Below are 27,853 nucleotides of genomic sequence, written 5' to 3'. Positions count from 1 at the left end.
AAATCAGGAAGTGATGAGTTTTGAGTAGGCATTACCTTTGTTTTTAATGTAATTAAGTTTCTATAATTTAAACTTTAATAATGGCTGCATTTAACAAACAGCTCTCAAAATGAAATTTTAACAAACAGCCTTTATTTTTATTTTTTATAAACTGGTAGGAGCTAGCCCAGCATACCACTGAGTTAGTGTCCCGAAGAAAGTAAGATTCAACGTTTCCTTGTGCTGTTTTAGATCACGGATGAGCTACTGATACCAGCAGCGGGAATTTGAGGGACTTTGGACTATGAATAAGGAAAAAGCACACAAATCCTATGAGCATGCCACAGAATAACTTGGGGTTTGTTCTGATTAACTTAAAGTAGATCTACATAGAACAGTGATCATCAAGCTTTGTAGTTTCAGCCTGGGTTTTCAAAGTCCTCTAAGAGTGATCGTCAAACGCGGGGTGCGGTCCGTGCGGGAGGCGGCCAGTGGAGAGGAGTGAGGATCGTCCTCATCGCCCCCCCCCCCCCAGGCGGGCATCCCGGACAGCTCTGAGCACGTGTCCCCAGGGAGGAGGAGAGTCACCGGAAGAGCCGGGTAGAGTCCTAATGATTTGCCCAGGGAGCACCCCGATACCAGGACTCGATTTTATCTCCTCTAAGCCGGTATTTGTGGAGAAGACCTGACCCGAGGCTCCTGGGGGGCCGATTGCCTCCGCTTCCACCCAGCTTTCTTCCACGCTTTGGTCTCTGCTGGTGCTCAAGAGGCTGGAGGTCTTGGCCTGCCTCTTTCCCCCACTTCTATCTCTGGTAGTGCTCGGCGCTTTCCGTCCCATGTAGTCTGTCCTGGGGAGGAACTGAAACAACAACAATAAAAACCAGGCGGCTCTGTCGGAGCTGCAGCCGGCGCCGGTTCTGAGAGCTTCCCCAGCCTGGGCGTCTCTGCTGCTCATGGCTCCTTAGTTGTAGGGGTGTCAAACTCAATCAGAGAAGGGGCCAAAATCTAAAATCCAGCCTAAATCGCGGGCCGAATGGTTTACTGAACAGTCATAAACTGTCATTGTGATGGAAACGCAGCGGAGTGCAGTGATGACAGCGCGGTGCGGGCCACATTGCAAGGCCTGGTGGGACGGATTTGGCCCGCGGGCCTTGTGTTTGACATATGTGCCTTAGTGAATCGGGTGGAAAAGTTAGACTCACTGGTTCTGGCAGCTGTAGGTGGAGGCAGTTTGTGGAGACTAGTGCCTGGAGCTTAGGGACTATGTCTTTCTTTTTGTCTCCCTTGATTAGGGAATTAGTGAGGTGTTACTCATTGCACATTCAGCAAACACAGCTTGAACGTGGGGCCTAAAGGGAGGGCTCTGTGCTGGGTGCTGGACCAGATGGCCGCTGGTACCGGGCACCTCACAGCACGACTGTCATTAGAGCTGACTGGGGGACCCCTTTGCTCTCCTCGGCTTTACACTGATTGCTTACGGCGGGCACGTGCCCACCTGCTGAGAGGGGGCTGTGGCTGCCTGACCCTCCAGACTTAGCTTTTCATGGGGAGGACGAGGGCTCTTAAGACCTGGCTTTGTGCACGGCTGAAGCAGATGTAGGGAGCTTGGGCGGGAAGGCAGGGGAGGGCTCAGGCAACAAAAATAGCCTTGGGATTCCCCCATCCGGGTCCTGCGGCCGGGAGACTGTTCGGTGTGCCTGTCCTGAGGAGCTTTTCTTTGTCCCTTGGCCTGAGCACTTCTTTTTGACAAAAGGATTTGGACTCGAGTCAAAATCCTAAACTGCAGAGAGAGGGCCAATTGGGCTGAGTTCCAGCCAAGGAGGCAGGCTCTGCCTCTCGGGGTCCCGTGCAGGCCGGGCGAGTCCTGGCCCACGGTCGTGAGGCCCGTGGGATGCAGGAAGCCAAGGTCACGTCCATGCCCCTCTCCTGGCAGAGAAACCGTGAGCCAGCCCCTCCTTGGCGCTCCTGGCCTGAGAGCGCAGCGCAGACAATCGCCCGGCAAAGCAGGAAGAGGGGAGAGGAAGCGGGGGGAAAAGCAAACATTTCCTTGCATTTTTCTTGGAACCGAACAGCCCTGGTGGCGTGCTGAGGGCCAGACATCTCCCTCCCACGTCCTCCCCTGCTCCGCTTCCTCCCCTTGTGTGGAAACAGCCTCTTCCCTACCTGATGGGAGTCCAGGGTGCATCCTGTGGAAAAACAGGAGCAAGATGTAGAAGGCGAAAGCCAAGCAGGCAAAGATCACACCGCAGACCAGGAAGCTGTAGCTGCCCCGCGCCTGGAACACCTGCCAAAGGGGAAGGCACAGAGGCGCGGGCGTCAGGGCCTCACGCGGAGATGCATGGGCGGGAGCGGCCCTTGGCAGGCTTTCTGGCCACGCCGAGGACGCCACCCCAGCGGACAGGAACGTGGGCCGCAGAAACGTGTTGGCCTCTCGTCTCCAGGTCATGTTTCTGGAGGAGACGGAACTCCTGCTCTGCAGCCGGGGTCGGACCCGGGGACCCGGCGTCCCTCTCAGCCCTGTGCCTGGAACCTTCTGAAAACGTCCCTCTCTTCCTTACACCACCAGGCACTCAGGGTTCCTCTCCCTACAAGGCCTGACCAGAACTTTGCAGAGGATACACAGACACACGGGGATACACACACACACGTGTCAAAGCTGCACATGGAATGCCCATGGACCCACCACCAACTTCAGCAATTAGCACATTTCCTCGGTAGCTTCCACACGGAAGCCCATCCAAGTCTCCCTGTTTGCACACACACAGGGCCCTGGGCCATGCAGCTCCTCCCCACCCAGCAGGCCAGGGCAGCGGGCAGGGGAGCAGTGAGGAGGGGACTCTGGAGACGGAAAGACCTGGGTTGGGAGTCGTCCGGACAGTCCCTAGAAGGGTGAGGACCGAGAAGAGCTGCTTAGTTGACCTGGGCTACAGTATGCTCCGCTGCAGAAAGGGGTGGCAGTGTCTACACTCCAGTCCTCAGTAAACAGCAGGCTCATTTCCCCTGGAGAGCACATGCCCGGTGGGGGTGGGACAAGAACTGGAAAGCCGGCCGGGGCCAGGGCGGGCGCAGGGTGTGGGCAGGAAAGCCCGGCCCTCTGCAGGTGGCCCGAGGCTCCGGGAGGCAGGCGGAGGGAGTGGCCAGTGGAGAAGCAACGGACAAAGAACTCTGCGGCTCGGCCTATCCCAGGCCCGGGAGCTAAGTGCTCCCACGGGGCCCCCTGGCCCCGCTCCCAGACAGGACTTGTGTTTGTGTTGGACGCTTGCATCCCTTCCCAGCTCCAGGTTCCCCGTGTGGAGGCTCAGCTTCCAGGGCTGGCTCAGCAGCGGGGACAGGTCACACCGCGTGTGCCCTGTTTGCCTTCCCACCTGCCTGAAGGAGCGCACCCCAAGTGCTCCTGTTCTCCCCCATCCCCCCCAGAGCTTTCCACTTACCCAGCCAACCAGCATCTGGAGGGACATCTCGCCCAGTCCCGCCCCTGTCACCAGCACTGTGGTCGCACAGCCTAGAAAAGAGGTTTAGCGGGAACAAGTCGGGAGACAGAAGGCGGCCGGCCTGACCCGGGTGGTTTTGGGGGGAAGGGCCGAAGAGCAGCACGGCTGCCCAGGAGGACCTGCCGTTCCTAGGGTTCCCTCAGACTTGAGCTCCCAACTGGGCTTTGGGATGCTCAGGTCCTGCTGGCATTAGGACCCGTGTTCTGAGACCTTCAACTGTTCCTTGTCTTCTTGGGAAATTCCAAGTCGCTTAGCCTGGCATTCGGGGCCCTTCCCAATCAGCCCGCCATCCACCTTTCCACAAGGACCTCCTGACCCCAGGCCCCTCCACTCTGGGCAGAATGGTGTCCTGGCACTGCCCTGGCCAGCGCACCGCTCGCCAGCCTGGCACCGACGTTCAGAGCCCACACTTCAGAGTCAGTAACACTGACATGCCTTGGCTGTTAGTGCAGTGGATACATCACGCCCCGCCGTGTCCCTGCAGCGCCGTGACCTGAGGCCAGTTCCCTCCCTTTTCTGGGCCTCGGTTCCCTTCTGTGAAATGGGCACCACAGGGTGCTGTGTGGGTCACTCCAGGGTGAGCCATGGAGTGCTTAGCACAGTCCTGGACAGAGCAGCCCCGGAGCCAGGCCAGCGCTCTGCTTACACCCTCCAGCCGGCCTCAGGACGGAGCCCGGGTGCCAGCCGGGGCTCCCAGGGCCCTTTACAGCCTGTGCCTGTGGAGAGCCAGACTCCTCTCACCCCTGCTGGCAGGCTGCTCTCCGGCCAGGAGGATCCATCAGCTTCGCACCTGCCTGCTCACTCACACTCACCCCCTGGTCCCTCATGTGCACTCCCCCCCCCCCCCCCCCGGCAAACTCCTGCTCAGCTTCCAGTCCTGCCTGGATTTCCTTCTGTTCTCTCCTCCTCCCATCCCTCAGCCTGGGTGAGCCGCTGCTCCTCTGTGCTCCCTCAGCCCCCTCATCCCTCTCATGTCCTCGCACCCCTCCTGGGTCTCCACCCTTCACCAGCATCTCCCTGCCCAGCCTCACCCACTGGGGTCAAGCCCCCGAGAGGATGTGCCTTGGCTGTTAGTGCAGTGGATGCATCACTGCTGCATGCGCTGTGGCCTACGGATGAAGACGGTGTTTCTGAATAAAGCAGTCTCCTCCCTGTCTCTGCGTTTTCTCTCACACTGGCCACGTCCCCGCCCTGCCCCACCCCTCCCCAGAATGCCTTTCCTTTTTCCTTCTGCCTTTCCAAATACCCGGCCAGCTCAGTCCCATCTCTCCCAGGAGGCCACATCGAGATTTACCACTGGCCACTCCCTTCTCTGAATCCCACTCATGCCTGTTCCATTCATTCAAAACCTCCCAGTTGCATCAGGTACTGTGATGAGCACTGATGAAGGGAGTTAACATAGATATTGGGCCCCTGGGAGCCAGTCAAGCTGCTAAATCCAGAGCGTCACGGTCCCTCTAATGCGCAAACCATCCGCACAGCGAAGTCTTGGCACCCCCACTTTCCAGAGGAGGAGACTGAGGCTCGGAGGGGAAGGGAATCGAGTCATAGCAGGCCACAAAGCCAGAGAGAGGAAGGCCGGAAGGGTACTCAGGTCTGCTGACCTCACAGCCCTCGCCCGGCCGGTGCCCCGGGGAGTGTGCTGTCAGGAAGAAGATGCAGATAGCCAGGTGCAGAAGCCTTGAGGGGATCCAACGTGAGAAGCAGGGACAGGGGAGGGGGTACCTTTCCGTGGGGATCAAGGAAGCTTCCGGGAGGGATGGAGTCAGAGTCGAGAGGTTTTTCATGCAGAAGGTTCATGTGCCAGGGAATGCCAGCTCCAAGGGAGAGAAGGGTGGGAGAAGGCGGGAAAGGAAGAGAGCTCCACGGGAAGACGCCAAGGTCAGGGCCGGCTTGTGGAGGCAGCTCTGGGCCGGCTGTGTGAGCCCCCCCCCCCCCCCCCCATCCCCGCCCTGGCTCCCGACCAATGGCATCAGACCCGGAGGAGAGGCAGCCCAGGTGCTGGGCTGTGTAACAAGTGCCCCAGGTGATTCTGATGGGGAACAGGCACGGAGAACCTCTGATGGGGGCCAAGGTGAAGGCCAGGAGACAAGCCAAGGCAGCGAAGGAGGCGACCAGATCCGGGGAAAGCTGGGTGCTTCGTCCTAGCAGGCAAGTGACGAAGGCCCGAGCCAAGGCAGGGTGGGGAGAGAGGAAGAGAAGATGGGTCTGAGGGATCGTTTGCAGGCAGAACCAACCACTGGACCTACTGTTATTACTGTTCAACTCTAGCCCTTGCCGATCATGTAACACTCTGTGGGATGCAGTGTGTGACCTGCATCACCATTATTTCCTGACTTCGTTTACTCGCTTGAGGTTTGGGGGATTATCCTTAGATTTCAAGGATCATCTCATGGCCATGTACTAGTAGCTCTAATGGCTCTGACCCCCCCCCCCCCCACTACACCAATTTCCCCCCTTCCTCCTCAAAAGAAACCATCCGTCTTGAATGCTGCTTTTCCGACACTCCAGGCCTAGAGTCTAGGGCAGTGGTCGGCAAACTGCGGCTCGCGAGCCACATGCGGCTCTTTGGCCCCTTGAGTGTGGCTCTTCCACAAAATACCACGGCCTGGGGCGAGTCTATTTTGAAGAAGTGTGTTAGAAGTCTAAGTTTAAAAAATGTGGCGCTCAAAATAAATTTCAATTGTTGCACTGTTGTTGCACTGTTGATATTTGGCTCTGTGGACTCATGAGTTTGCCGACCACGGGCCTAGGGCATCTCCAGGCCCTTCTAAAGCAGCAGTCGCCAGCCTTTCGGACCTCCCGGACCACAGTGGTCCGCGGACCATCCCGGTTGTTGACCGCTGTTCTAACGGTAATGTTACCTGTTCAACACACAACTAGTTTCCAACGATTTTCGCTACCAGCGTTTGAGGGGTCACAGAACGAGCAGGAAACGAGTGACGAGAACTTGAGGTTTCTACATCAGAGAGGCTGCGTCACCACCCCCAGCAGCGGTGGGCGCTGCTCCAGTGCTCTGTGTGGGGCAGCAGCCACGGGACAAGCGGGGGGCACGTGTCAGACCCCTCTCCCGGGCTGCGGCTCCTGTGCTGTGGAATGTCCACGCATGTTCCACACAATGCCAGCTGGGGGGTCAGGAGAGATCACTACGGGGGAAAGGAAGTGGGCAAGAGAAGCGTGCTGCTCCTCTGAGGCCTGAAATCACACACTGAGGTACCATGTTGAAAAGGGGAGCCCTCTGGATCAGAGCAGCCCCCTGCTGAGCCTGTTCCCACCATCACAGAAGATGGGGGGGAGGGACGGGAAGGAGCAGCCCACCCTGCGCTCACCCTGCACGCGTGCACGCTCACCTCGGTACTGCAGGATGTCCTCCGTGTAGGCCAGCGTGCTGGGGAAGGTGCTGCTGAGGAACAGGCCCAGGCAGGCTGTGCCCGCGAACAGGAAGACGACATTGTAGGAGAAGGCGAGGAGCACCAGGTGCGTCACCACTGCACCGACCTGTCACGGCGGGGACAGAGGTGATCAGAGACTGGGAAGCACGGAGTGTCCATCAGAGGAGCCACCTGGAGGAGTCGGTCTCCTGACCTGGACAGGGAGGCCTTAGTGTGCCACCCGGTGGAAGAAATGGGGACTGCACCTGCCGTGGTCCCAGCTGCCAACAGAGCCCAGAGAATGTGAGGCCGGGAGAAGGTGAGCCCACCCAGCCATCGCCAACAAATGGCCTACTGCCTACACCCAAGAAGTGCTTGTTGAGGGGCCCTGACTGTCCCCAGGGCCCTGTGTGTCAGCACAGGGAACTCCAAGTCATGAGCTCTGTGCCTCCTGGCTGGAGGCAGGGGTCCCCCACTCCTCACTAGGAGGAACTGCTTCTTCCTTAAAGTAAGGTGATCAGATGTCCCGATTTTTAACAATTTGTCCCGTGTCCCGAGGCGCTTTAAAAAAGTCCCGATTTTTGGAAAAAATCAGGACTTTTTTTAAAACACTGCTGGACGCAAGACAAATTGTTAAGAATTGGGACTGTCCCGCCAAAAGCTGGACGTCTGGTCACCTTACCTTAAAGGCCCCAAGTTCGCAGAGGAAGCAGGAGAGGCGGTGGTGGCTGCAGGGTCCCCCGCGCCCAGGAGTCCCGGCAGGACGCCCACAGAGGCCCAGCGGCTGCAGCAGCCCAGGGTGGCTCCCCCCAGATTCGGCTCAGACTCCAGGGGCAGATGGTAGCCCCTGCGATGCGCTAGGGGGCCAGCAATCCTCCTAGTTCAGTCAGAGGACTGCCCCATGGGAATGTTTTTGGTAAAACAACCCTTCAAAAATTTCTTTTAAAAATGTGTGTGTCGCCCTGGCTGGTTTGGCTCAGTGGATAGAGCATCGGCCTGTGGACTGAAGGGTCCCAGGTTCCATTCCCGTTGTGGTCACATGCCCGGGTTGTTGGCTCGGCCATGCAGGAGGCAGCCGATCAATGATTCTCTCTCATCATGGATGTGTCTATCTCTCTCCCCCCTCTCCCTTCCTCTCTGAAATCAATAAAAATATATTTTAAAAAATAAAAAATGTGTTCATCAATGTTGATTGTTTTCTATGCAAAGTGCATCTGGGCTCAGCTGGTGTGGCTCAGTGGTTGAGCATCAGCCCGGGCACCAGGAGGTCACCAACTGGGTTCCCGGTCAGGGCACGTGCCCAGATTGTGGGCTCAGGCATGCAGGAGTCAGCTGATGGAGCTGACAGATGTTTCTATCTCTCTATCCCTCACCCTTCCTCTCTCTCTGAAATCAAGAAAAACATTTTATTTATTTATTTGTTTGTTTGTTTGTTTTAATTTTTTTTTAGAAAAGCATATGGGAGGAAGCCCAGGCAGCAGCGATTTGCAGCCAGAAGGCCCAGGTGTAAGTGCCCTCTGTTGGGCCTCAGAGTAGAGTAGCCATCTGATCCCTCGCCTCCTGCTCTGCAAGGGGCCACACAGCCTCACCAAGAAGCAGCAGGGCACAAAGCTGACACGGGGCTCTTCAAGGGCGAAGCTTAGACAGGTGTCACCCCCAGAGTCTGTGTGAGCTTTTCCTAATGTCTCAGGAGACACGGGCCTTCTACAAGCCCCAGAGTGCCGAGGTAACATTCTCCTGGGTGAGTGCATCTGTTTCTATAAAGTAAGATCCAATATAATGAAAGCCTAACATGCTAAGTGTCTGGTCGTTCATTCAACCAATCAAAGTGTAATATGCTAATGTTATGCTAAGGCAGCCCAACCGCTCGCTGTGATGTGCACTGACCACCAGGGGGCAGACGCTCTGACCAGTAGGTTAGCATGCTGCTGAGGTCTGGCCAATTGAGACTGAGCAAGACAGGCCAGCCATACCCTGGAGCCCTCCCTGGTCCCTCCCCAGCATCAATCATGCACCAGTGGGGTCCCTAGGCCTGGCCTGTGCCCTCTCGCAATCCAGGAACTCTGGAGGGGGGGCCCGAGAATCCGATTCTCCCTTTTAAAAACCTTCACTCTGCTCTAACTGGTGTGGCTCAGTGGATAGAGTGTCGGCCTGCGGACTCAAGGGTCCCAGGTTCCATTCTGGTCAAGGGCATGTGCCTTGGTTGCGGGTACATCCCCAGTAGAGGGTGTGCAGGAGGCAGCCGATCGATGTTTCTCTCTCATCGATGTTTCTAACTCTCTATCCCTCTCCCTTCCTCTCTGTAAAAAATCAATAAAATATATACATTTAAAAAATAAAAATAAAAACCTTCACTGTGCGTGAGCTTTCACCATCGTGCCTCTTGTGCCTTGGATGCTTCAGACGTTCTTCCTTCTCTGAGACCCAGATGCCCGCCCTCTCCTCGCTACGCAGCTGCCCTCATGGCCTATGGGGCAGCCACCAGCAGGGCCTGTGCCCTCACTGCTCTCTACCTCTTCTCCTGCCGGGCACCATGTCCTCGCGGCTCCCTGACCTCCCCACTGCCTTCCCCTCTGCTCTCCACCCCCTCCCCTTCCCCCCCACCCTACCAGGGCCCTCTTCCCTCAGTTCCTCTCTGACAACGGTGTCTTCACAGGCCCCAACCCTTCAGCTCTGCCTACAACCAGGCTCACCCCACCCTGCCTCCTGCCCAACAGAACTCCCTTCCGCTCAGAAGTATGTGCCATGCTCTCCCCTCCACCTCCAACCCCCTCCCACCCTCATCTCCTGAGCGTGGCTTCTGCCGGCCCACCCAACCGCCGTCTGCCTTGAACAGAAATTTCCTTCTGGAAGGTCGTAAACCCGTACAAGGCAAATCCAAAACCTTGCTTGAGGCTCATCACGTTCGGTCTGTGTAGCCCCAACAGTATTTCCTAACCCCCCTTCTGCTAGAAACCCAACCCAGGAAAGGACTTTCTGACAAGAGAGGGGCTACGTGGGAAGGGAGGGAGTTCCAGTCCCTGGAGGTTAAAACGGACCGGGTGTCTCGTCTCGAGCAGGGGTGTTACGGAGGGCAGTCCGGCCCTCCCAGGAGCTTGGGTAGAGACCTTTCTGGAATCCAGAATCCGGACCCTCGGTCAGAGGTGGTGGCAGAGATGCATTTCAAGGTGAAAGCTAAGACCCATCCCTCAGGCCCCGACCTCCCGCCTCCTGGGCAGACCAGTTCCTGGAAGGCGGCCCACATGCCAGCCTGGCTGCTTGAGTTTCAAAATGCAAACACCAGGCTCCGGCCCAGGGCGGGCGATTCTGAAGGCCAGGGCTTTTCTGGCTTCCACTGGTCACAAGGCTCTGCCAGCTGGGCACCAAGGAGGGCACGGGACCCACGCCAGCACCTCTTCCTGTGCAGCCAGGTTGTGAGCTGTGACCTACCCACACACAACAGGAGTCACCTCCTTCCTCGTCGGAGCACCGATGGGGGGAGGGTGGAGGGAGGAAGGGAGCATCGATGGGGCTACATGGGCAGGGAGTGAGTTCCCATCCCTGGAGGCTTAAACAGACTGTGTGCCCCCTCTAAGGTGCAAGAGTAGGCTCCACCTCCTGCGTCTCCATCCCTCTTCACCAGCATCTCCCTCCCTCCGCCATGACACCCACCCGGTGGGCAGCGTTCGGTCCTGAGTGAAGGCCTGGGCCGCCGTGGCAGGGCCAGGAGCGGATGGTTCTCCTGAGGCTCCGAGAAGCGCAGAGGCCACTCACCAGGTTGATGAAGACCATGGTGGCCGGCTTCACGCGGGAGGAGACGGGGATGGAGACGAGCTGGCCCAGCGTGATGAAGCCCCAGAAGAGGCTGGGGAGGTAGCCCGCCGTCTTGTGTCCCACGGAGAGCGGCTCCTCCACGGCGTAGCTGTACACGAAGGTGGAGTACGCGCCCTGCAGTGCGGAGACGGGCCCGCTGAGCACCCCGAGGTGCGGCCGGGCCAGACCTCGGGGACAGGACGCCCTGGCCGGGCAGGTGGGGGCGGACAAAGGGCAGGCTTAGGGTAAGGTGACCAGATGTCCCGCTTTTGGCAGGACAGTCCCAATTTTTAACAATTAGTCCCGCGTCCCGTGGCATTTTAAAAAAGCCCCGGTGTGAATTTTTTCCCAAAAAATCGGGACTTTTTTAAAACGCCGAGGGACGCGGGACAAATTGTTAAAAATGGGATGTCTGGCAGAAACCGGTTTGGCTCAGTGGATAGAGCGTGGGCCTGCGAACTGAAAGGTCCCAGGTTCGATTCTGGTCAAGGGCATGTACCCTGGTTGCGGGCACATCCCCAGTGGGGGGTGTGCAAGAGGCAGCTGATGGATGATTCTCTCATTGATGTTTCTAACTTTCTATCCCTCTCTCTTCCTCTCTGTGAAAAATCAATAAAATATATATATTTTTAAATGGGACGTCTGATCACCTTAGCTGAGGGCCCAAGATCACCCAGTACTCGGGCAGGAGCCGAGGACAGACCCCGGGCGCCACGGCTCCCGGACGGCACCTGCGTGGCCTCGGGGCCCAGGGAGGGCGGAGGCTCTGTGGCCAGATCCGGGCCCACTGCGTGTCCTGTGTGTCCCGATTCCTCAGAAAGCTTTTCGCCGAAGGACGTTTGCTAACGGGTGTGTGTGCACAAGCATCTCATTTTACAGATGAACGGCGGAGCAGCGACTTTCCCGGGCGACTTTCCTAGCCAGCAAGGTCAGCACCGCGAGGTGGAAGTCACCAGCCCCGGCCGCCAGGAGTTCCTCCCCGGAGCGCCCCTCCCGTGGCCATCCGTGAATCAGCCACTCGCACCGTCCCCGTCGTCTAACCCGTAGAGATTTCTAGGAAAAGGCATTACACAGTGTGACAGAGGTCCCCGGCGGATGGACCGCCGGGCCCTGGTCTGTCTGCGGCTGGTTTGTGGGACAGAGCGAGGGAGCCCCGGTGCGAATTGTGTTCCTGGGAGCGGAGTGCCCCCCACGTTCACTTGACATGACTCCTGCTTGGCAGAACAGGGCTCTGCCCCTTTAAAAAAAAAAAAAAATCAAGCCGAAACCGCTTTGGCTCAGTGGATAGAGCGTCATCCTGTGGACCGAAAGGTCCCAGGTTCAATTCCGGTCAAGGGCATGTACCTTGGCTGCAGGCACATCCCCAGTGGGGAGTGTACAAGAGGCAGCTGATCGATGATTCTCTCTCATCAATGTTTCTAACTCTCTATCCCTCTCTCTTCCTCTCTGTAAAAAATCAGTAAAATATATTTAAAATAAAATAAAATAAAAAATCGGGGTACCCTGCCCTTAGTAGCAAACCTACAGGCCCCTCTCTCCAGAGTTCACGAACATGGAAACCACTGGCTGGGACAGAAGACCGTGGTACCTACCAAGGGGCTGTGAGCGATTCTGGAAACAGTCACCTCAGAACTTTTATTTGAAGTTTCGGTTCGACTGAACCCCAGGTGAGGTTTCCAGGAAACCTCCCTGCCCCTCTCCTGCTCTTGCCACCTCCAGATCGGAGTCTCGGGCGGAGGGTCCCCGGGAGGTGGCTGCCCCCCCCCCCCCGCCCCGAGGGCAGGCTCACCGTCATCCCGTCGGTCACGAACAGGACCAGGGCGGCTGTGACGTGGATGGCGAAGAAGGAGTAGGGGGCCCCTTTGAAGTTCCTCCTCTGGCAGCAGCTGAACAGGTCCTCGTGCGCTGATGAGACAGAAGCGCAGGGCTGAGCCTCGCCCCCGCCTGGGCCCCCTGTGTGCCCAGCGTGGAGGACCTCTCCCTGCCTCCTGCCTTCTCTAGCTTCAACCAGCCACCTGCCAGAATCAGCCCCTGTCCACCTCACAGTCCTCGGTGGACGTGAGGCTCAGAGAGGTCAAGTAACTGGCCCCAGGTCACACAGCAAGGCTAGGCAGAAGGGAGGCTGCAGCCGGAAGTCTGCCTTCCCGGGTCCCTCCGCCAGGCTGCTCCACCTCCTGCCTCCTGAGACCACGGGTGCCAAGGTCCTTGTCTGACCTCTATCGCCCGTGACCTACGTCACCCCCAGGGAGCGGGGTTCCTGGAGAGGCCTCGGTGGGGGGCGGTGGCGTGAAGGTCTGTGAGGGCCCCCACCTGGGTGCGCCTGAACCTTCGGGGGCAGCGAGGAGGCGGCTTCCTTCTCGGGAGGCTGAGTCTCCAGGGCGAGCTCGTCCGCGGACAGGAGCAGCGGCCTCCTCTGCGGGCAGCAGGTCAGCAGCCGCTCTTTGGACAGCAGGTACAGCACGGCCAGGGGCACCGGGAGCTGGGGGTGGGCAGAGGGTCAGGCCAGCTGTGCTCCCATCAGGCTCCCCCCCTTCCCACGCCCGGCCCGTGGCGTCCGCCTGCACGGTCGGTCGGTTGGTCGGTCGGTCGTGGGCACAAGTCCACGCGGTCCTGGGAGAAGACGGCTCTTTTCCGAGGGCGCCCACCTGAGAGCCTTGACCCTGACCCCGCGCAGGTTTGGTGGGACTGCTGCCCAGCCTGACCTGCCTCTGTTTCCCTGAGAAGACGGGTACGTGCCACCTGCAAAGCTTAGACGCGCCCGGGGCCTTTGCTGGCCAGGAGAGGTGCCGCTTTGGTTCATCTCGGCTCTACAAACAGTGCTGGGGGGGGGGGGGTTTACGATCCCCATTTCCCAGATGGGACCAAGGAGGCTCAAGGTTATCAGAACCTGTTAGAACTCGAAGAGACCTGAGAGGTGAGTCAGAGACCCAGCGAGCATTAGCGCGGGTCACACGGCTGATTCCATCAAGAGCAGGGCTGACACCCCCCCACCCCCACCCCCCGGGCACCCTGCTTCTGCCCAGCGCCGTCGCCACCTCGGGAGTTGTCTGGGTGATGTCTTACCCTGAGGCAGAGGCTGTCCTTAGGGGCTTGGAGTCTAAATGGGAAACAGAGACTCGGACTCCTTTTGATTTAAAAATGCCTGCCACAGCCCTAACCGGTTTGGCTCAGTGGATAGAGCGTCGGCCTGCAGTCAAGGGCATGTACCTGGGTTGCAGGCACATACCCAGTAAAGACTATGCAGGATGCAGCTGATCAATATTTCTCTCTTATCAATGTTTCTAACTCTTAGCCCTCTCCCTTCTTCTCTGTAAAAAAAAAAAAAATCAATAAAATATATTCTAAAAAATAAAAATGAAAATGACAATGCCTGCCACAAGCAACACACACACACCCAGTGTTACGGTGGCCGCTTAGGCGTTATGAACGCGCAGAGCAGGGAGAAGGGTCTCCCGTCTGAGGTGCCCGGAGAAGCCTCTGCCACCTCCCGCAGGTGCCTGCATGTGTCTAACCACCCGCTGCCAGGAGGGCCTCATCCAGTCCGGCCTCTGCCCTCGCTGCCGCATCCCACCAGCTCCTCCTCTTGGGAAAGAGGCGGCTCTGGAGGTTTCCCTGAGGCCACGGGCTCCTCCGGCTGACGGAGGGTGGAGGGGGGAGTGTGCCTGGTGCGGAGCGAGCCTCCCCCAGCCCGCAGCCAGGCCGGCTCGCTCCAGCATGTTCCAAGCCACCTGCACACCAGCCTGTGCTGGCACCTTCCTCCCTGCAGGCACCGTGGCTGCCTCCCCCGCCCTCCAAAGCAAGTCCAAGGTCAGACTCTGCCCGGAGAGTGAGAGCCCCGGAGTGGGGCTGACGGAGGGAGACAGCTCCCGCCCTCAGGAGGCCGGGTCTGGGGTGACGAAGCTCTCCCTCCGGTCTGATGGGGACACGGGAACCCACGGGAGGCCACGGGTGCAGAGGGCCCGATGCCCGAGGGAGGGCCAGGGCACACGGCTGCGGAGGGGTCACTCGAGCGGGGCTTCCAGGGAGGCGGGTGGTGGGGAGATGTCACACCTGGCATTGCCACAGGAACACACTGCCTCTGCAGGAGAAGCCACCTTGGACATCAGAGAGTGCCAGGTGGGCAGCGTGTGTGTGTGTGTGTGTGTGTGTGCGCCTGTATATATGTATGTGTGCGTGTATATATGTGTGCATGCATGTGTGTGCATGTGTGTGTGTGTGCGTGCATACCCACCACCATTGCCCACATGCTCGCTTGCACAGCCTCATTCCCTCTGTGTGGGCGGTTCACCTTCAGACACAAACCGATGGAAAATGTACAAAAACCCCACAGCAAACAAAGCGCCTCCAGCCTGCACTTTGGGGGGCAGGAGAAGCCTCAGCTTTTGTGGACCTCCAGCCTCCTGGCCCCAGAGCCCCGGCTGGCATGACTCCACTCCTTCTCTGTGCAGGTCTCCTCGGACATCATGGCCCAGCGTGCACGTTGTTCCCAAGCAGTGATGGGCAGGCAGGAGAGGGAAGGAGTGGAGGGCGAGGGGAAGATTCTGTTCCAAGGACAGGAGGTTGCAGAGGAGGAGGAAGGCCCCTGAGCAGTGACTGCAGGCAGGAGGCTGGACTAGGAGTCGGGCTTCCAGCCTGGCCTGGCCTCTTGCTGGCCCCCATGAGGGCGCTGAGCCGTAACGGTGCGACACCGAGGCTCAGAGGGCCTGGCCGGCGGTCTCAAGAGCCCCTTTCAGTGCCACGTGCACGGCAGCACCCCGAGTCCCAGTGGCAGCCGGCAGCCGCCGGTCCTGCCGGAACCCAGCTGGCCCGCCTCGGGGGTGACAAGTCCGCTTAGCGCAGGAGAGGCTCTACGGCGAGTGACGAGCCACGCAGGTACTCCACCCCCGTCAGCAGGCCAGTGGCCACCGAAACACTCCCCACTCCCAGCCCCTGCTGGGCCCAAACCGGGAGGCCAGGGCTGCTCCTGAGTTCCCCGGAGCAGGCCAGAGGCTGGGGTGGGGGGACCTCCCCCCTCTCCTTCTGTCCCAGCCCAGGCTACCCTGGGAGGACCCAGCCTGGGTCACAGGGCTGCAGAGGAGGTCTCCAGCCAGAGACCAGTCTGTGCTGACGGGGAGGGTGTGAGCTGGGGCCTCAGAGGGGCTCAGTGTCTGACCCAGTCCAGGGAGGTCGTCAGTCTCCATTCAGGAGCCCCGAGAAGAGCCCGGCCTGGTCTGCAGCCTCTGGCCCCGGGTCCCCTTCCCCTGACGACTGGCAGGCGGGCCCTGCCTCCACTGGGCCAACCCTTGCCCTGCCCTGTCTCCCCAGAGAACTACAGTCACATCACAGGGCGCCCCCTGGAGGCCTTAGAGGTGAGCTTCTGCAGCCCTCCTTGTGCTCAGGTAAATCCTGGGGGTCAGCTCTCCCCGTCCGCTTGCTTTCTCGAGGGCACTCTCAGCCTCAACCCGTTTCTCAGAATCGGAAAAACCCCCAGCAGGAGCGGGGACGGGCTGGTGCTCACGCGGTGACTGACGGCTAGTCCCGCCCCGCCCGCCCCTCCCAGGGCACTCACGTTGATCAGGGCCATGATCCAGAAGGCGTAGGACACGCGGGTCCCTGCTCCGTCCGGCGGGGACGGCCCGGGGAGCGTCTGGTTGGCCCCAGGCCGGGCCCCCGCGTGGTGCTGGCCCAGGACCCGGGAGGCGTGGAAGAGGTGGCTGCCGGCGGTGACGTTGACCGTGACGTTGGCCGGCAAGCAGCTGTTCTCCGACAGGAAGGGGTCGGCGATAAGGGGGCTCAGCAGAGCCCCGAAGCCCACAAAGAAATGGAGGACCTGGGGAAGGAGGGGTGGGATGGGGGGTGATGGCTCAGGCGTCACACCCCACCCGCGTCTGCGTCCCCTCGGGGAGCCCCTGCCCGGCCCAGCGGGGAGCGAGGGCGTGGGAAGGAGAGGGAGTGAGCTCCCCAGCCGCCGTGTGTCCTGGGATGGTGACGACAGTGGCTGCTCTCCCTCCTTTCCCAAATCTTCACCCCCAGTGGGGGGCTGTTCCCCTGTTAGCATCCACCAAAGGGAAGGGATATGGGAAAGGGAAGGGTATATTAAAAGAAAGGAAGGAAGGAAGGAAGGAAGGAAGGAAGGAAGGAAGGAAGGAAGGAAGGAAGGAAGGAAGAAAGAAAGAAAGAAAGAAAGAAAGAAAGAAAGAAAGAAAGAAAGAAATGCAGAGAGTGGAAGGAGACAGGAGGCAAACAGCCCCGTCACGCCACTTCCCAGGGACAGCAAACTCCCTGGTTGGTGCCCAGACTCCCGGGACCACCCTGCAGGCAGGGCCGTTATGACATCCAGAGCCGCTGGCCCCGCTGGTCACACTGAACTGCACCCCCGCTGCCGCTTCTGCATCACCACCCGAGGCCCGGGCAGAGGGGCTGAGAGGGACGGACGGACAGAGGGCCAGGCCCCTCCCCGTGCCCAGCTCGTGCCCACGCGGGCTCACCTGGAGGAAGATGGCCGAGTCCTTCTGGTAGATCCTCACCAGCTGCATGTTGGCCACGGTGTCGATGCAGCCCATGGCCAGGCCGGCCAGCGCCATGACGGAGGCCAGCACCTTCACATCGCGGCAGAGCGGGATGACGGCGAACACCAGGGAGATGGTCAGCGAGGAGGCGAAGAGGGCCCACAGCGACTGCGCCAGGCTGCGGGGGGATCGGGGGGGGGGGGGGGACGCGGTCAGGGAGGGGCCCGGGGCCAGCGGGGCAGGCCCCCCATGCGGCGGTGGAAGGAAGGGGCGCTGGGAAGAGGCTCTGGGTTTGCAGGCAAGATGTTTAAGGAGCCCAGGCCTCAGGGGCCGTGTTGGGAGTACTGCGGAGAGGATGTGCAGGGACAAGTGGGCCTTAATATAGTGTGACTGCTATTATTTTATTAGCAGTAAACAAGGAGTCTATATTGTTTACCTTTAAATGCTTAGAGGGGAGTCTGGTTTGAGTACCTCAAGGGAACTGGGCCACATGCATGAAGCACCATCGCCTGAACCCAAGGCCCCACAGTGAGGTGTCGGGGCGATTTGGTGACCCCCGACGGGCAGAGCTGTTGGGCCCTGCATCTGGCAAGTATGTGGATGGGGGGCTCTGTGGGCACCCCCACTGAGAGGCATCCCCCGGAGCAGCCCACCACAGGCAGGTGGAGGGCCTATCCCCCACGAGGGAATGAATGGATGAGAGAGGGAATGAATGGGGCACCCAAGGCTCTATCCAGGTCTTAGCACCCCAGAGCAATTTTTATTTTTATTTTATTTTTAAATATTTTTATTGATTTTTTTTTTACAGAGAGGAAGAGAGAGGGACAGAGAGTTAGAAACATCGATGAGAGAGAAACATCCATCAGCTGCCTCTTGCACACCCCTTACTGGGGATGTGCCCGCAACCGTGGTACATGCCCCTGACCAAAATCGAACCTGGGACCTTTCCGTCCGCAGGCCAACGCTCTATCCTAGGGGTGTCGAACTCAATCAGAGAAGGGGCCAAAATCTAAAATCCAGCCTAAATCGCGGGCCAAATGGTTTACTGAACAGTCATAAACTGTCATTGTGATGGAAACGCAGCGGAGTGCAGTGATGACAGCGTGGTGCGGGCTACGTTGCAAGGCCTGGCGGGACGGATTTGGCCCGCGGCCTTGTGTTTGACACATGTGCTCTATCCACTGAGCCAAACCAGTTTCGGCCCAGAGCAATTTTTACCAAATGAAGAGAAAGAAAATGAAATTGCTCCTGACTAAGATAAGTTAATGAAGAACATGTGCTCCTCGCTCCTCTTCCCGCCTGAAGCATGGATGTAGGAGAAAACAACTAGAGGACGCAGAAGATGTCTCAGAAAGGACACAGAACGGAGTGCCCTGACGAGGGAATGCCACCCGAGGAGAATGCCGACTGCCGTTCAGGAATCACAGAATAAAGTACGCCCTGCCCGACAGCCCCTCTCAGAGGGAGGAAGGAAACCCCGTGTTTCTGGGACCAGCCTGCAAGGCTAACGTGGGGAGGAAGGAGACGGGGCAGCAGGAGGTTCTGGGCGGGAGAAGCTGTGGAGTTATGAGGCGTTGGGAGGCCCTGCCGGCCTCTGGCTGCCGAGCGTGGGAAGGCACAGGGCACGCGAGATGTGCCTGAGACGGCAGCTCCCCCAGACCCTGCCGCCACCTCCCCCGGAGGTTCCGGCCTCTGAGCCCTGGTGCTCAGCTCTCATCTCGCCCATCTCTGATCAAACCCTTTATCAGAGGGCTCTGTGGGCCGCAGCAGTCCGTTATTTTCTCTTTCTTGTCTCCAGGCTGTTCTGCCAGATTACTGACCATGACCCCTTCCTGTTCCCACTCCGCGCGGTGTGAGGGGCGTGGGAAAGCTCGCTCAGCCGGCCGCTGTGAGGAGAACAGGGACGCCCGGCCCGGCCCCCGCCCCGGCCCCGCCAGCCCTGCTCCATGGCCCCCCGCGCTGGCAGCCTGGGCTGCCCACTGAGCTTCTGCTTCCAGCAACCTGGAGGCTGCCGCTCAGCTGCCTCTGATGCCAACACAGGAGATGCCCACGCCCCCATGGGGCACGAAAAACGCAGGACTTTCATAACAGATCTCCTTCCCCTTCTTTCCCCTGCACAGATGTTCAAGGAGCCCCGATGCTGCCCCCTCCTGGCTGGCCGGACTTCAGGGACCCCAAGAGGGTCCCTCTCTCCTTCAAAGGTCCCCTGCGCTGACCCAGGACACAGGGTGACATCCCCACCACTCACTCGCCACCCGGGGAAAGCACAGGTGCCCGGGTACAGGTGCTCCCCGAAGAGCTGGCCCGTGGCCACCTGCCCGGAGCCCTGAGTGAGCGCTCAGTCTCTGTCCTGGGGCAGGTGGAGGGACCGGCCGGGCTCAGTCACCAGACAGGAAGGCGCCAGGGCACTGGAGGAAGTTCACACGACAACGACTAATGCTTGTTTAGAGTCCAAGACACCTGCACGTGACCGTGCCGGGAGGCAGACTTGGCCATTTTTAAAAAATATATATTTTATTGATTTTTTTCAGAGAGGAGGAGAGAGGGATAGAGAGCTAGAAACGTCGATGAGAGAGAAACATTGACCAGCTGCCTCTTGCACACCCACTACTGGGGATGTGCCCGCAACCAACGTACATGCCCTTGACCGGAATCGAACCTGGGACCTTTCAGTCCCCAGACGGATGCTCTATCCACTGAGCCAAACTGGTTTTGGCGACTTTGCCATTGTTGACCCAAAGTACACTGAGGCTGAGAAAGGCTGAGAAAGGAACTGGCAGAGCCTGGACTCAACCCCAGGTCTTGCATGCCATGGTCCACGTCCACGGAGGAGGGCATGCAAGCATGTGTGTGTGCCTGTGTGTGTGTGTGTGTGTGTGTGTGTGTGTGGCTGGAAGGCTGGCATTGGGCCGCAGTCCCAGCCAGGTGGGGGGTGGCCAGCAGGGAGCATGAGGGAGCCTGTGCAGAGGCTGGTCTCAGGAAGCAACGTCACAGCCACAGTCGCTGGAACAGGAGCCCAGGTCCCTCTGCTGGTGTCTGGGAGCTCCAGGCGCACTGCTGGCCTCCTCACCCCCTCCTCCCCACCAGGCATCCGCTGCCGCTGTGCATTGTGGGACCCCGGGCCTGGCACTGTGCTCAGCCTGAGGAGATGCTGAATGTGGCTGGGAAATGGGATGAGGGCTTGAAGAAGGCCTGTCTCATCCCAGCGCTCAGGATGGTGGCGCGGAGAAAGGAGAAAGCACGGGGGACTGGGAGGCTGATGGGGACTGCAGGGGGCGGCAGAGAGATGCCAGGAAGGTGCTGAGTAAGACAGCAGGGGCTCAGGAAAGGGGCTGGGGGAGGCTGGTGCCCGGCGGGCTGCCCTGTCCAGGCTGGACCCTCTCACCCTGTCATTCTTGAGAAGGACACCTGATGCCCACAGGGGCTTCTTGTGCCCAGGCCCAGTGACAGGCAGGAGGGAGGCATAGAGGCGGGCAGGAAGGGGAGGCGGGGGAGCCTGCCCGGGAAGTGCCCTGCCTGCCTCGCCTGGCCCTGCTGGGCAGCGGTGGGAGCTTGTCACCACTGGCTGAAGCTGAGGTGAGCTGACCCATCTGGGCCTGGGCTCCTGGGCATGAGGGGATGGAGACTGTTCCCAGAGAATGGGGCAGCTGCCATCCTCCCCGCTGGTCCTCCCGCTGGTCGGCAGGGCCATTCCTGAGCATTCCCAAACCAGCCGGAACCAATTTCTTTGGAACAGAGAGGGACCCCTGGGGCTCATGTTCTGGCGGCCAGAGCTGTGCACCGCCTGCTGCCCGAGACCAGGCTCTGCACACTCTCCCCCGTGCTCCCTGCTGGCCACCCCTCCCACACTCTCCCCCGTGCTCCCTGCTGGCCACCCCCTCCCACACTCTCCCCCGTGCTCCCTGCTGGCCCCCCCTCCCACACTCTTCCCCGTGCTCCCTGCTGGCCCCCCCTCCCACACTGTCCCCTGTGCTCCCTGCTGGCCCCTCCTCCCACACTCTCCCTCGTGCTCCCTGCTGGCCACCCTCCTCCCACACTCTCCCCCGTGCTCCCTGCTGGCCACCCTCCTCCCACACTCTCCCCCGTGCTCCCTGCTGGCCCCTCCTCCCACACTCTCCCCCGTGCTCCCTGCTGGCCCCTCCTCCCACACTCTCCCCCGTGCTCCCTGCTGGCCACCCCCTTAAGCCAAGAAAAAGGAGTCTCAGATACACCCTAGAGCCAGAAAGAAATACACAAACTGGCTTGGCCACTTAATGGTTTGGTCAATGGCCCCTTCCAGGATGATGGATAATTGAAAATTATAAAATAAAAATGTCGAAACAGCGTTGGCAGTGCGGGTGCGGTGGGATCTGTACTAGTCAGTGGAAGCCTGGCCTGGCCTCCACCTTTGCCACTCCGCATGGGCGGCCTGGGGCGGCCCCGTACCCGTGGCTTCTGCGCCTCGGTCTCCTCCTATCACCGGGGGCAGCAGGCTCTGCCTCAGGACGCTGCTGGGCAGTCAGTCAGTGCTCTTCCAGCCCGTCCTCCTGTGCTCCCTCATCAGGCTCTTCCCCTGGCCCTGCAGCCCCCGCCCCATGCTCCCCCTCCCCTCGGGTCCCCCCTCCCCGCGGGCCCCCCCTCCCCGCGGGCCCCCCCTCCCCGCGGGCTCCCCCTCCCTGTGGGCTCCCCCTCCCCGCGGGCCCCCCCTCCCCGCGGGCCCCCCCTCCCCGCGGGCTCCCCCTCCCCGCGGGCCCCCCTCCCCGCGGGCCCCCCCTCCCCGCGGGCTCCCCCTCCCCGCGGGCTCCCCCTCCCCGTGGGCTCCCCCTCCCCGTGGGCTCCCCCTCCCCACGGCCTCCCCCTCCCCGTGGGCTCCCCCTCCCTGTGGGCTCCCCCTCCCCTCCCCGCGAGCCCCCCCTCCCCGCGGGCTCCCCCTCCCTGCGGCCTCCCCCTCCCTGTGGACTCCCCCTCCCTGTGGGCTCCCCCTCCCTGCGGGCTCCCCTGGAGAGCACTGCCAGGCCCAGAGCAGCACGCCCCACAGGAGGGCACAGGCGGGTGCTGTCCCCGCGGCAGCACCCTCTGGGTGGCCCTGAGGCTGGTCCGGGGACAGCTAGAGTGACAAGGGCCCAGGAGGCCTCCCTCATGTTACAGATCAGGAACCGGGCCCGACACGGAAGGAGGGCCGGGTGACGCTGAGCCCGGATCCAGTTTCTCGACTCGCAATCCTGGCAGGGCCCGCGTGGAGTCATTGCTCTGCCCTCCCCTGGTCCCGGGTTCGGGGGTCAATCAGACCGGTTCTGGGAAGAGCCCCAGGCCCAGGCCCAGTGTGGGCAGCGGAGGGAGCGCTCCTTAGGAAGTTGGGAAACGTCCAAGTTACTCATTACCAGCTCCGCAGGGAAGGTGGGAGAGAACAGGGAGGGAGGGCGCGGAGCCAGGCCCTCCCCGTGCCCGGTGGTGGCTCTCCCGGAGGTGCCAGCCCCGCCAGGGTGCTGGGTGACCTTGAGCAGACGCTGACCCCGTCGACCAGGTGCTCGGCCTCGCCCAGAGGGCACACGTGATCCCTCACCTTGACCTGGCCTCGTGCGGCCCAGGGGCTGCTGGGCTTCACAACGAGGAGGACTCAGGCCGGGAGGCGTCCACGGCCTGTCCTCCCTCCCGCTCCCCAGGGCTGGGGGAGTGACTGCCCCTTGTCACCACAGACCCAGACACCCCGGGTTCGCCAGGTGAACAAGCCGCTGGCGAAAGAGGCACAGGCTTTCTCCACGGGAGACCAGCCAGGGCCCAGAGCGGAGGGAGGAACTGGCTGTGTACTGTGTCCCCGCAGGGGCCAGCACCCGGAGAAGCAGGTCTGAGAGTGGCCCGGGGCGTCTTGCACAGAAGGCTGGATTCCGTGCAAGGGCAGGAGGGAGTTGGAGCTGGATCATGCGCAGGGCAGGAATTGGGGGAAGGAAGGAAGGAAGGAAGGAAGGAAGGAAGGAAGGAAGGAAGGAAGGAAGGAAGGAAGGAAGGAAAGAAGGAAGGAAGGAAGGAAAGAAGGAAGGAAAGAAGGAAGGAAGGAAGGAAGGAAGGAAGGAAGGAAGGAAGGAAGGAAGGAGGAAGAGAGGGAGAGGGAGAGGGAGAGCGGGACAGAAGGAGAGAGGGACAGAGGGACAGAGGGAGGAGGAAGGAAGGAAGGAAGGGAGGGAGGGAGGGAGGGAAGGAGGGAAAGAGAGAGGGAGGGAGAGAGGGAGAGGGAGAGGGAAAGAGAGAGGGAGAGAAGGAAGGAAGGGAGGAAAGGAAGGACATAGTGAATTGGGGCAAAGAGGAGAAGCACTTAATAGGCTTCTGTTAGGAGGGTTGATCCAGGAGAGCGGCCAGGAGGAGACAGGAAGCTTGCAAAGCTGTTCACCTACCCCAATGCCATTCAGATAACGGGGTCTCCTAAACTGCCCAGGGTGGTTAGACAGGTCCCCGGGGAACCAGGAAAGAAACTCTCAACTTTTGTCCAAATACCCCCTCCTCCTTCCTGCCTGACAGAGCACATACCTGCACACCCTGCCCACCAGCTGGCTGTGCATTTTATGTGAACTATTTCCTGCTCTCCAGCGGGAGGTCTAGTCCTGATTCTTCTGGCCCTCGTTTGCACCCTTCTCCCTCTTTTCCTGCATGTGTGGCCTCCTCAACATCTCTCTCTGCTAGGAGAGCGAGAGCGAGAGCGAGAGAGAGAACACACAGCGTGCACACAGGCTCCTCCCCTGCACCCATTCTAGCATCCGAGGCTTTCCACACCCACTCCCTCCAATGCATGTCTCTACAGCGGCATCCAGAAACTGTTCAGCCCTGGCCCTGGGTCTGGGGCCAACCGCAGGCAGAACTGCGCAGGAATCCCGGAGAAAGAAGCTGCCAGGACTCTCCTCTCCAAGGCTCTGCATCTCCCCACTCCTCTGAAACAGCTGGTCCTCTGCAAGGTTCAGCCAACGCGCCCCCCCCCCCACACACACACGCATATACACACACACACACACACACACACACACACACAAGCAGGAGCCTGTGCAGAAGCCAGTAATCACTTAAGCTGGAAAGCACAGGCAGGGCATTAGCACTTTAACGGAGAGGCGGGGAGGCCCTGCGGAATCGAGCTTTAGAGGCTGGTTTCAGGGCTGGTGGAGGTTGTGTTTGTTGGGGGCAGGGGAGGGGGTGGATGGGGAATCATGATGAGCTGCCCAGCTCCGGCCAGCTGGTGACTGCCATTTACAGACAGGCCTGCCTGTGCTATCTCTCCGTTTCCACGGCTTCACTCTGAACCAAAGGGGAGGGTTCTTCCCAACATTGTGTCCTGGGGGTGGAAGGACTAAGGTCCAGAATTTGGACCTGCTCCCCTTCACCCGCTCCCTCCCATCCCATCCCATCCGCCCTGCCCTACCCCCACCCCTCTGCCCCCAGCAGGAAGCCCAGAGGCCCACAGTTTCCTTCCCAGGGGTGTCAGCTCTGGGAGAGCTGGCTGGAGCACAGGGGACTTATGCCTTGTACCCCACAGAGTTGAAAAGAACCTACTCATAGAGGCGCTTTACGGTATCTGGTTCTAGAGACAAATAAATGCCTGGGTTCACACCCAGACTAGGCCTCTTCACAGCTGGGGGACCTGGGGCAGGTCTCTTAACCTCTCTGTGCCTCGGCTCCCTTCCGCAAAACGGGGGTAACAGTGGAAGGCTTCCGGGTTGCTGTGAAGGGTAAATGAGTTGATACAAGTGCGGTGCTGAGGGTAGTGCCTGGCTTTGGGTAAGCGCTCAGTAAAGTTATTATTAGTGCCACGATCGTTTTTCTTTTCTGCGAGTAGATTTTCTGCTGCAAGACCCTTCCCGCTGCCTGTTCAGAGCCCCCTGTTGAGTAAGGAACCTGAGGGAGGTGCAGGGCCAGCGAGGAAGAGACAGCCCACCTGGACGTGTATCTGCCCCTTCACAAAGTCCGGCACAACAGCCTGCCGTTTAGAACCACACTCGTTCCCCTTTTGGCTCAGGAAGGGAGCGTTTGTAAATCAAAATACTTAGAAAACAAGAACAAAGCCAGAAAAACACCTCGACCGACCTCTAATGAAACTCCAGGCAGATCGCCTCACACCTGTCACAATGGCTGCCATCAATAAATCAACAAGCACGTGTTGGCAAGGACATGGAGCAAAGGGAGCCCTCCTGGCACAATCGGCGGGATTGCAAATTGGTGCCGCCACGTTGGCAAAGAGGATGGAGGTTCCTCAGAAAAATTAAAAGTAGAACTTCCCTAGGACCAGCAATTCCACTCCCAGGAGAAATCGAAAACGCTAACTTGAAAAGACAGATGCACCCCTCCATGGACAGCAGCCGTATTTACGATAGCCACGCTATGGAAACAGCCCGAGTGCCCATCCATAGACCAGGGGATAAAAACGTGGGGGTACGGCCGGGACCTGTTTGGCTCAGTGGATGGAGCGTCGGCCTGCGGACTGAAAGGTCCCGGGTTCGATTCCGGTCAAGGGCATGTACCTTGGTTGCGGGCACATCCCCAGTGGGGAGTGTGCAAGAGGCAGCTGGTCGATGTTTCTCTCTCATCGACATTTCTAACTCTCTGTCCCTCTCAATTCCTCTCTGTGTAAAATCAATAAAATATATTAAAAAAACAAAAACAAAAACGTGGTGGTACGTAAATAAAACGGAATGACTCGACCACACACGACGAGTGAAGTCGGGCCTTTTGTGACAACCTGGATGGACTGAGAGGCTACGTTGCTAAGTGAAATAAGTCAGACAGAAAAAGTCAAATACCAGGTGAAATCTAAAAAACCCCAAAGGCAAGCAAAACAGAGATAAACTCACAGTTACAGAAAACAAACTGATGGTTGCCACATGGGAAGGAGGCTGAGGAGGATGGGTGAAAAAGATGAACGCATGAAGAAGTACAAATTTGCAGTTATAAGAATAGGCACAGGCTGTAAAACACGGCACAGGGAATGCAGTCAAGAATATGTTAATGCCTGTGTACGGTGCCAAATGGGTAGGAGACTTATCAGGGCGATCAGTTGACAATGTATATAAACGCCTAACCACTATGTTGTACACCTCACACTAATATAATATTGTATGTCAAATGCAGTTCTAAAAGCAAATTAAAAAACACACCTCTAGGCAGAATCAGAATGGATCTTAACACTTTTAAAGATTTTCTGGCTCTCCTATACACCATATCCTGTACAAAACCCATAGAAACATTAGTATTCATAAAGAGAGGCACTTATTAAGAGAAGAATTCTTCCGTTTACAAGAGAATTCCGCAGTGGGGTTAATTGCTCCCTAACTGATCAACGTTTTGCCATTTGAGTGGCTTAACGCGGGGCCCATCTGTATGACACCTGTGCCCTCTCCACCCGCTCTGGAAGCGAGGTGGACAGGAACACCTGCCTTCACGGATTCCTCTAGGAATGAGCCCAAAGGGGTAGCCCTGGGCCCAGCACGGCCCCCCCAGCTTTCTCTGGGGGAGCCCTACTGTGGTTCTGCTGCCAGGCTGTGGGCCTGTTCCAGCCCCTGCAACTCGGAAAACCGCGCGGCCGCCCGCACCGGGACTAGGAAAATATCCCAGCAGCTTCTGGCTGGCAAGCCATCTACCCCCCGTTTTGGCTCTGCTCTCCCAGCTGCACCAGAGAGCCATCCTGCTACCTTCCCACCGGGCTCCGGGGAGGCAGCCCCATCCAATCGGAGCAGAAGGCTGCAGCTCTTCACTGAAACCCAAAAGGAAGTCTCTGGGGCCATGCCAGGTACTCCGGGGCCAGTGCTGGGCAGAGGCCAGCCAGGGAGGAGGAACGGGGTGAGGGAGCGGAGGGGACCTGGCACAGGGACAGGGCCACCTTACCCCGCTCTGGGTAGGACACCTGCCCTGCCCCACAGGCCCTGGAGGGAGGAGGTCTTGCAGGTGAATGGGCTCTGCCTCCAGGTGCCCTCTTCCCCCAGTGCTGGCCCCTCAGCCTGTGCCACCTGGGACCCGCGACAGCTGATCTGAACTGCTGGCGTGCGTGGGCAGAGTTCGCTGCCCCAGGGGCTCGGTCCAGCCTCAGCCGGCTCTGGCACCTGGCCGGCCTGGAGGGGACCCTCCCACGCTCCTTCCACCTCACTTCCAGTCCTCGGGGGCAGAGGCTGAGGACGGACCTCAGACTCGCGCAGGAGGGACCCTCCCTACAAACTCCATCACCCTCTCCCCGCTGCCGGGTGTGGGTGGGGGAGCGGCTGAGAGCTGGTTGACCCCCTCCAGGGTGAGTGGCGGCCAATAAACAATCCAGGCTCGGGGGAGAGTCTTCCGGGAGCTGGTGTGGGTGCAGGCATGGGGGGCGCGCAGCGGGCGGAGGGGAGAGGGGTCGCGGGGATGCACAGGGCAGGGGTGGGCAGGGGAGGGCAGGGCAGGGGTGAGCAGGGGTGGGCAGGGGCGAGCAGGGCCCCACTCACGTCCTCTTGAAGACGCCGCCGAGAACGCTGCCCAGCAGGAGGCAGAGCTGCTGCGAGAAGAAGACCCAGGAGATCTGGGCGAGCGAGCTGTGCGTCTGGCAGCGCAGGTCCAGCAGCGTGGGCCCCAGGAAGGCGATGCACAGGCCGAAGCTGAAGAAGACGCTCCAGTAGGTGAGCGTGGGCTGCAGGTGGCGGCGGAGCAGTCCCGACAAGCGGCCGTCGCAGCCCATGGCCCTGGCGGCGGCTGCTGCTGCCCGAACGCGGCGCCGAGTGCCGCCCGCCCGCCCGCCGAGGGCCCGGCCGGAGCC

General features: G+C 59.8%; 1 protein-coding gene across 2 annotated transcripts; it reads right to left on the bottom strand.

The window, feature by feature from the left end:
* Positions 1-524: 524 nt before the first annotated feature.
* MFSD4A (major facilitator superfamily domain containing 4A) lies at positions 525-27,853 on the bottom strand. 2 transcript variants are annotated; one of them, XM_036442135.2, is made up of 10 exons: positions 27,546-27,853; positions 17,101-17,299; positions 16,182-16,442; positions 12,944-13,112; positions 12,423-12,538; positions 10,595-10,768; positions 6,821-6,968; positions 3,411-3,481; positions 2,143-2,263; positions 525-841 (listed from the first exon to the last, which is right to left on the bottom strand). In XM_036442135.2, exons 1-10 carry the CDS (start codon positions 27,773-27,775, stop codon positions 783-785), a joined length of 1,548 nt encoding a protein of 515 aa, XP_036298028.1. In that variant the 5' UTR covers positions 27,776-27,853; the 3' UTR covers positions 525-782. The 2 variants fall into 2 exon arrangements, with proteins under 2 accessions (XP_036298028.1, XP_036298029.1); XM_036442136.2 differs by having other exon boundaries at positions 526-838; positions 27,546-27,851.

This window comes from Pipistrellus kuhlii, unplaced genomic scaffold, assembly GCF_014108245.1.
Source record: "Pipistrellus kuhlii isolate mPipKuh1 unplaced genomic scaffold, mPipKuh1.p scaffold_m20_p_18, whole genome shotgun sequence".
NCBI lineage: Eukaryota > Metazoa > Chordata > Mammalia > Chiroptera > Vespertilionidae > Pipistrellus > Pipistrellus kuhlii.
Note: the sequence above shows the minus strand (reverse complement) of the source record. Positions and strands in the feature narration are given on the sequence as shown.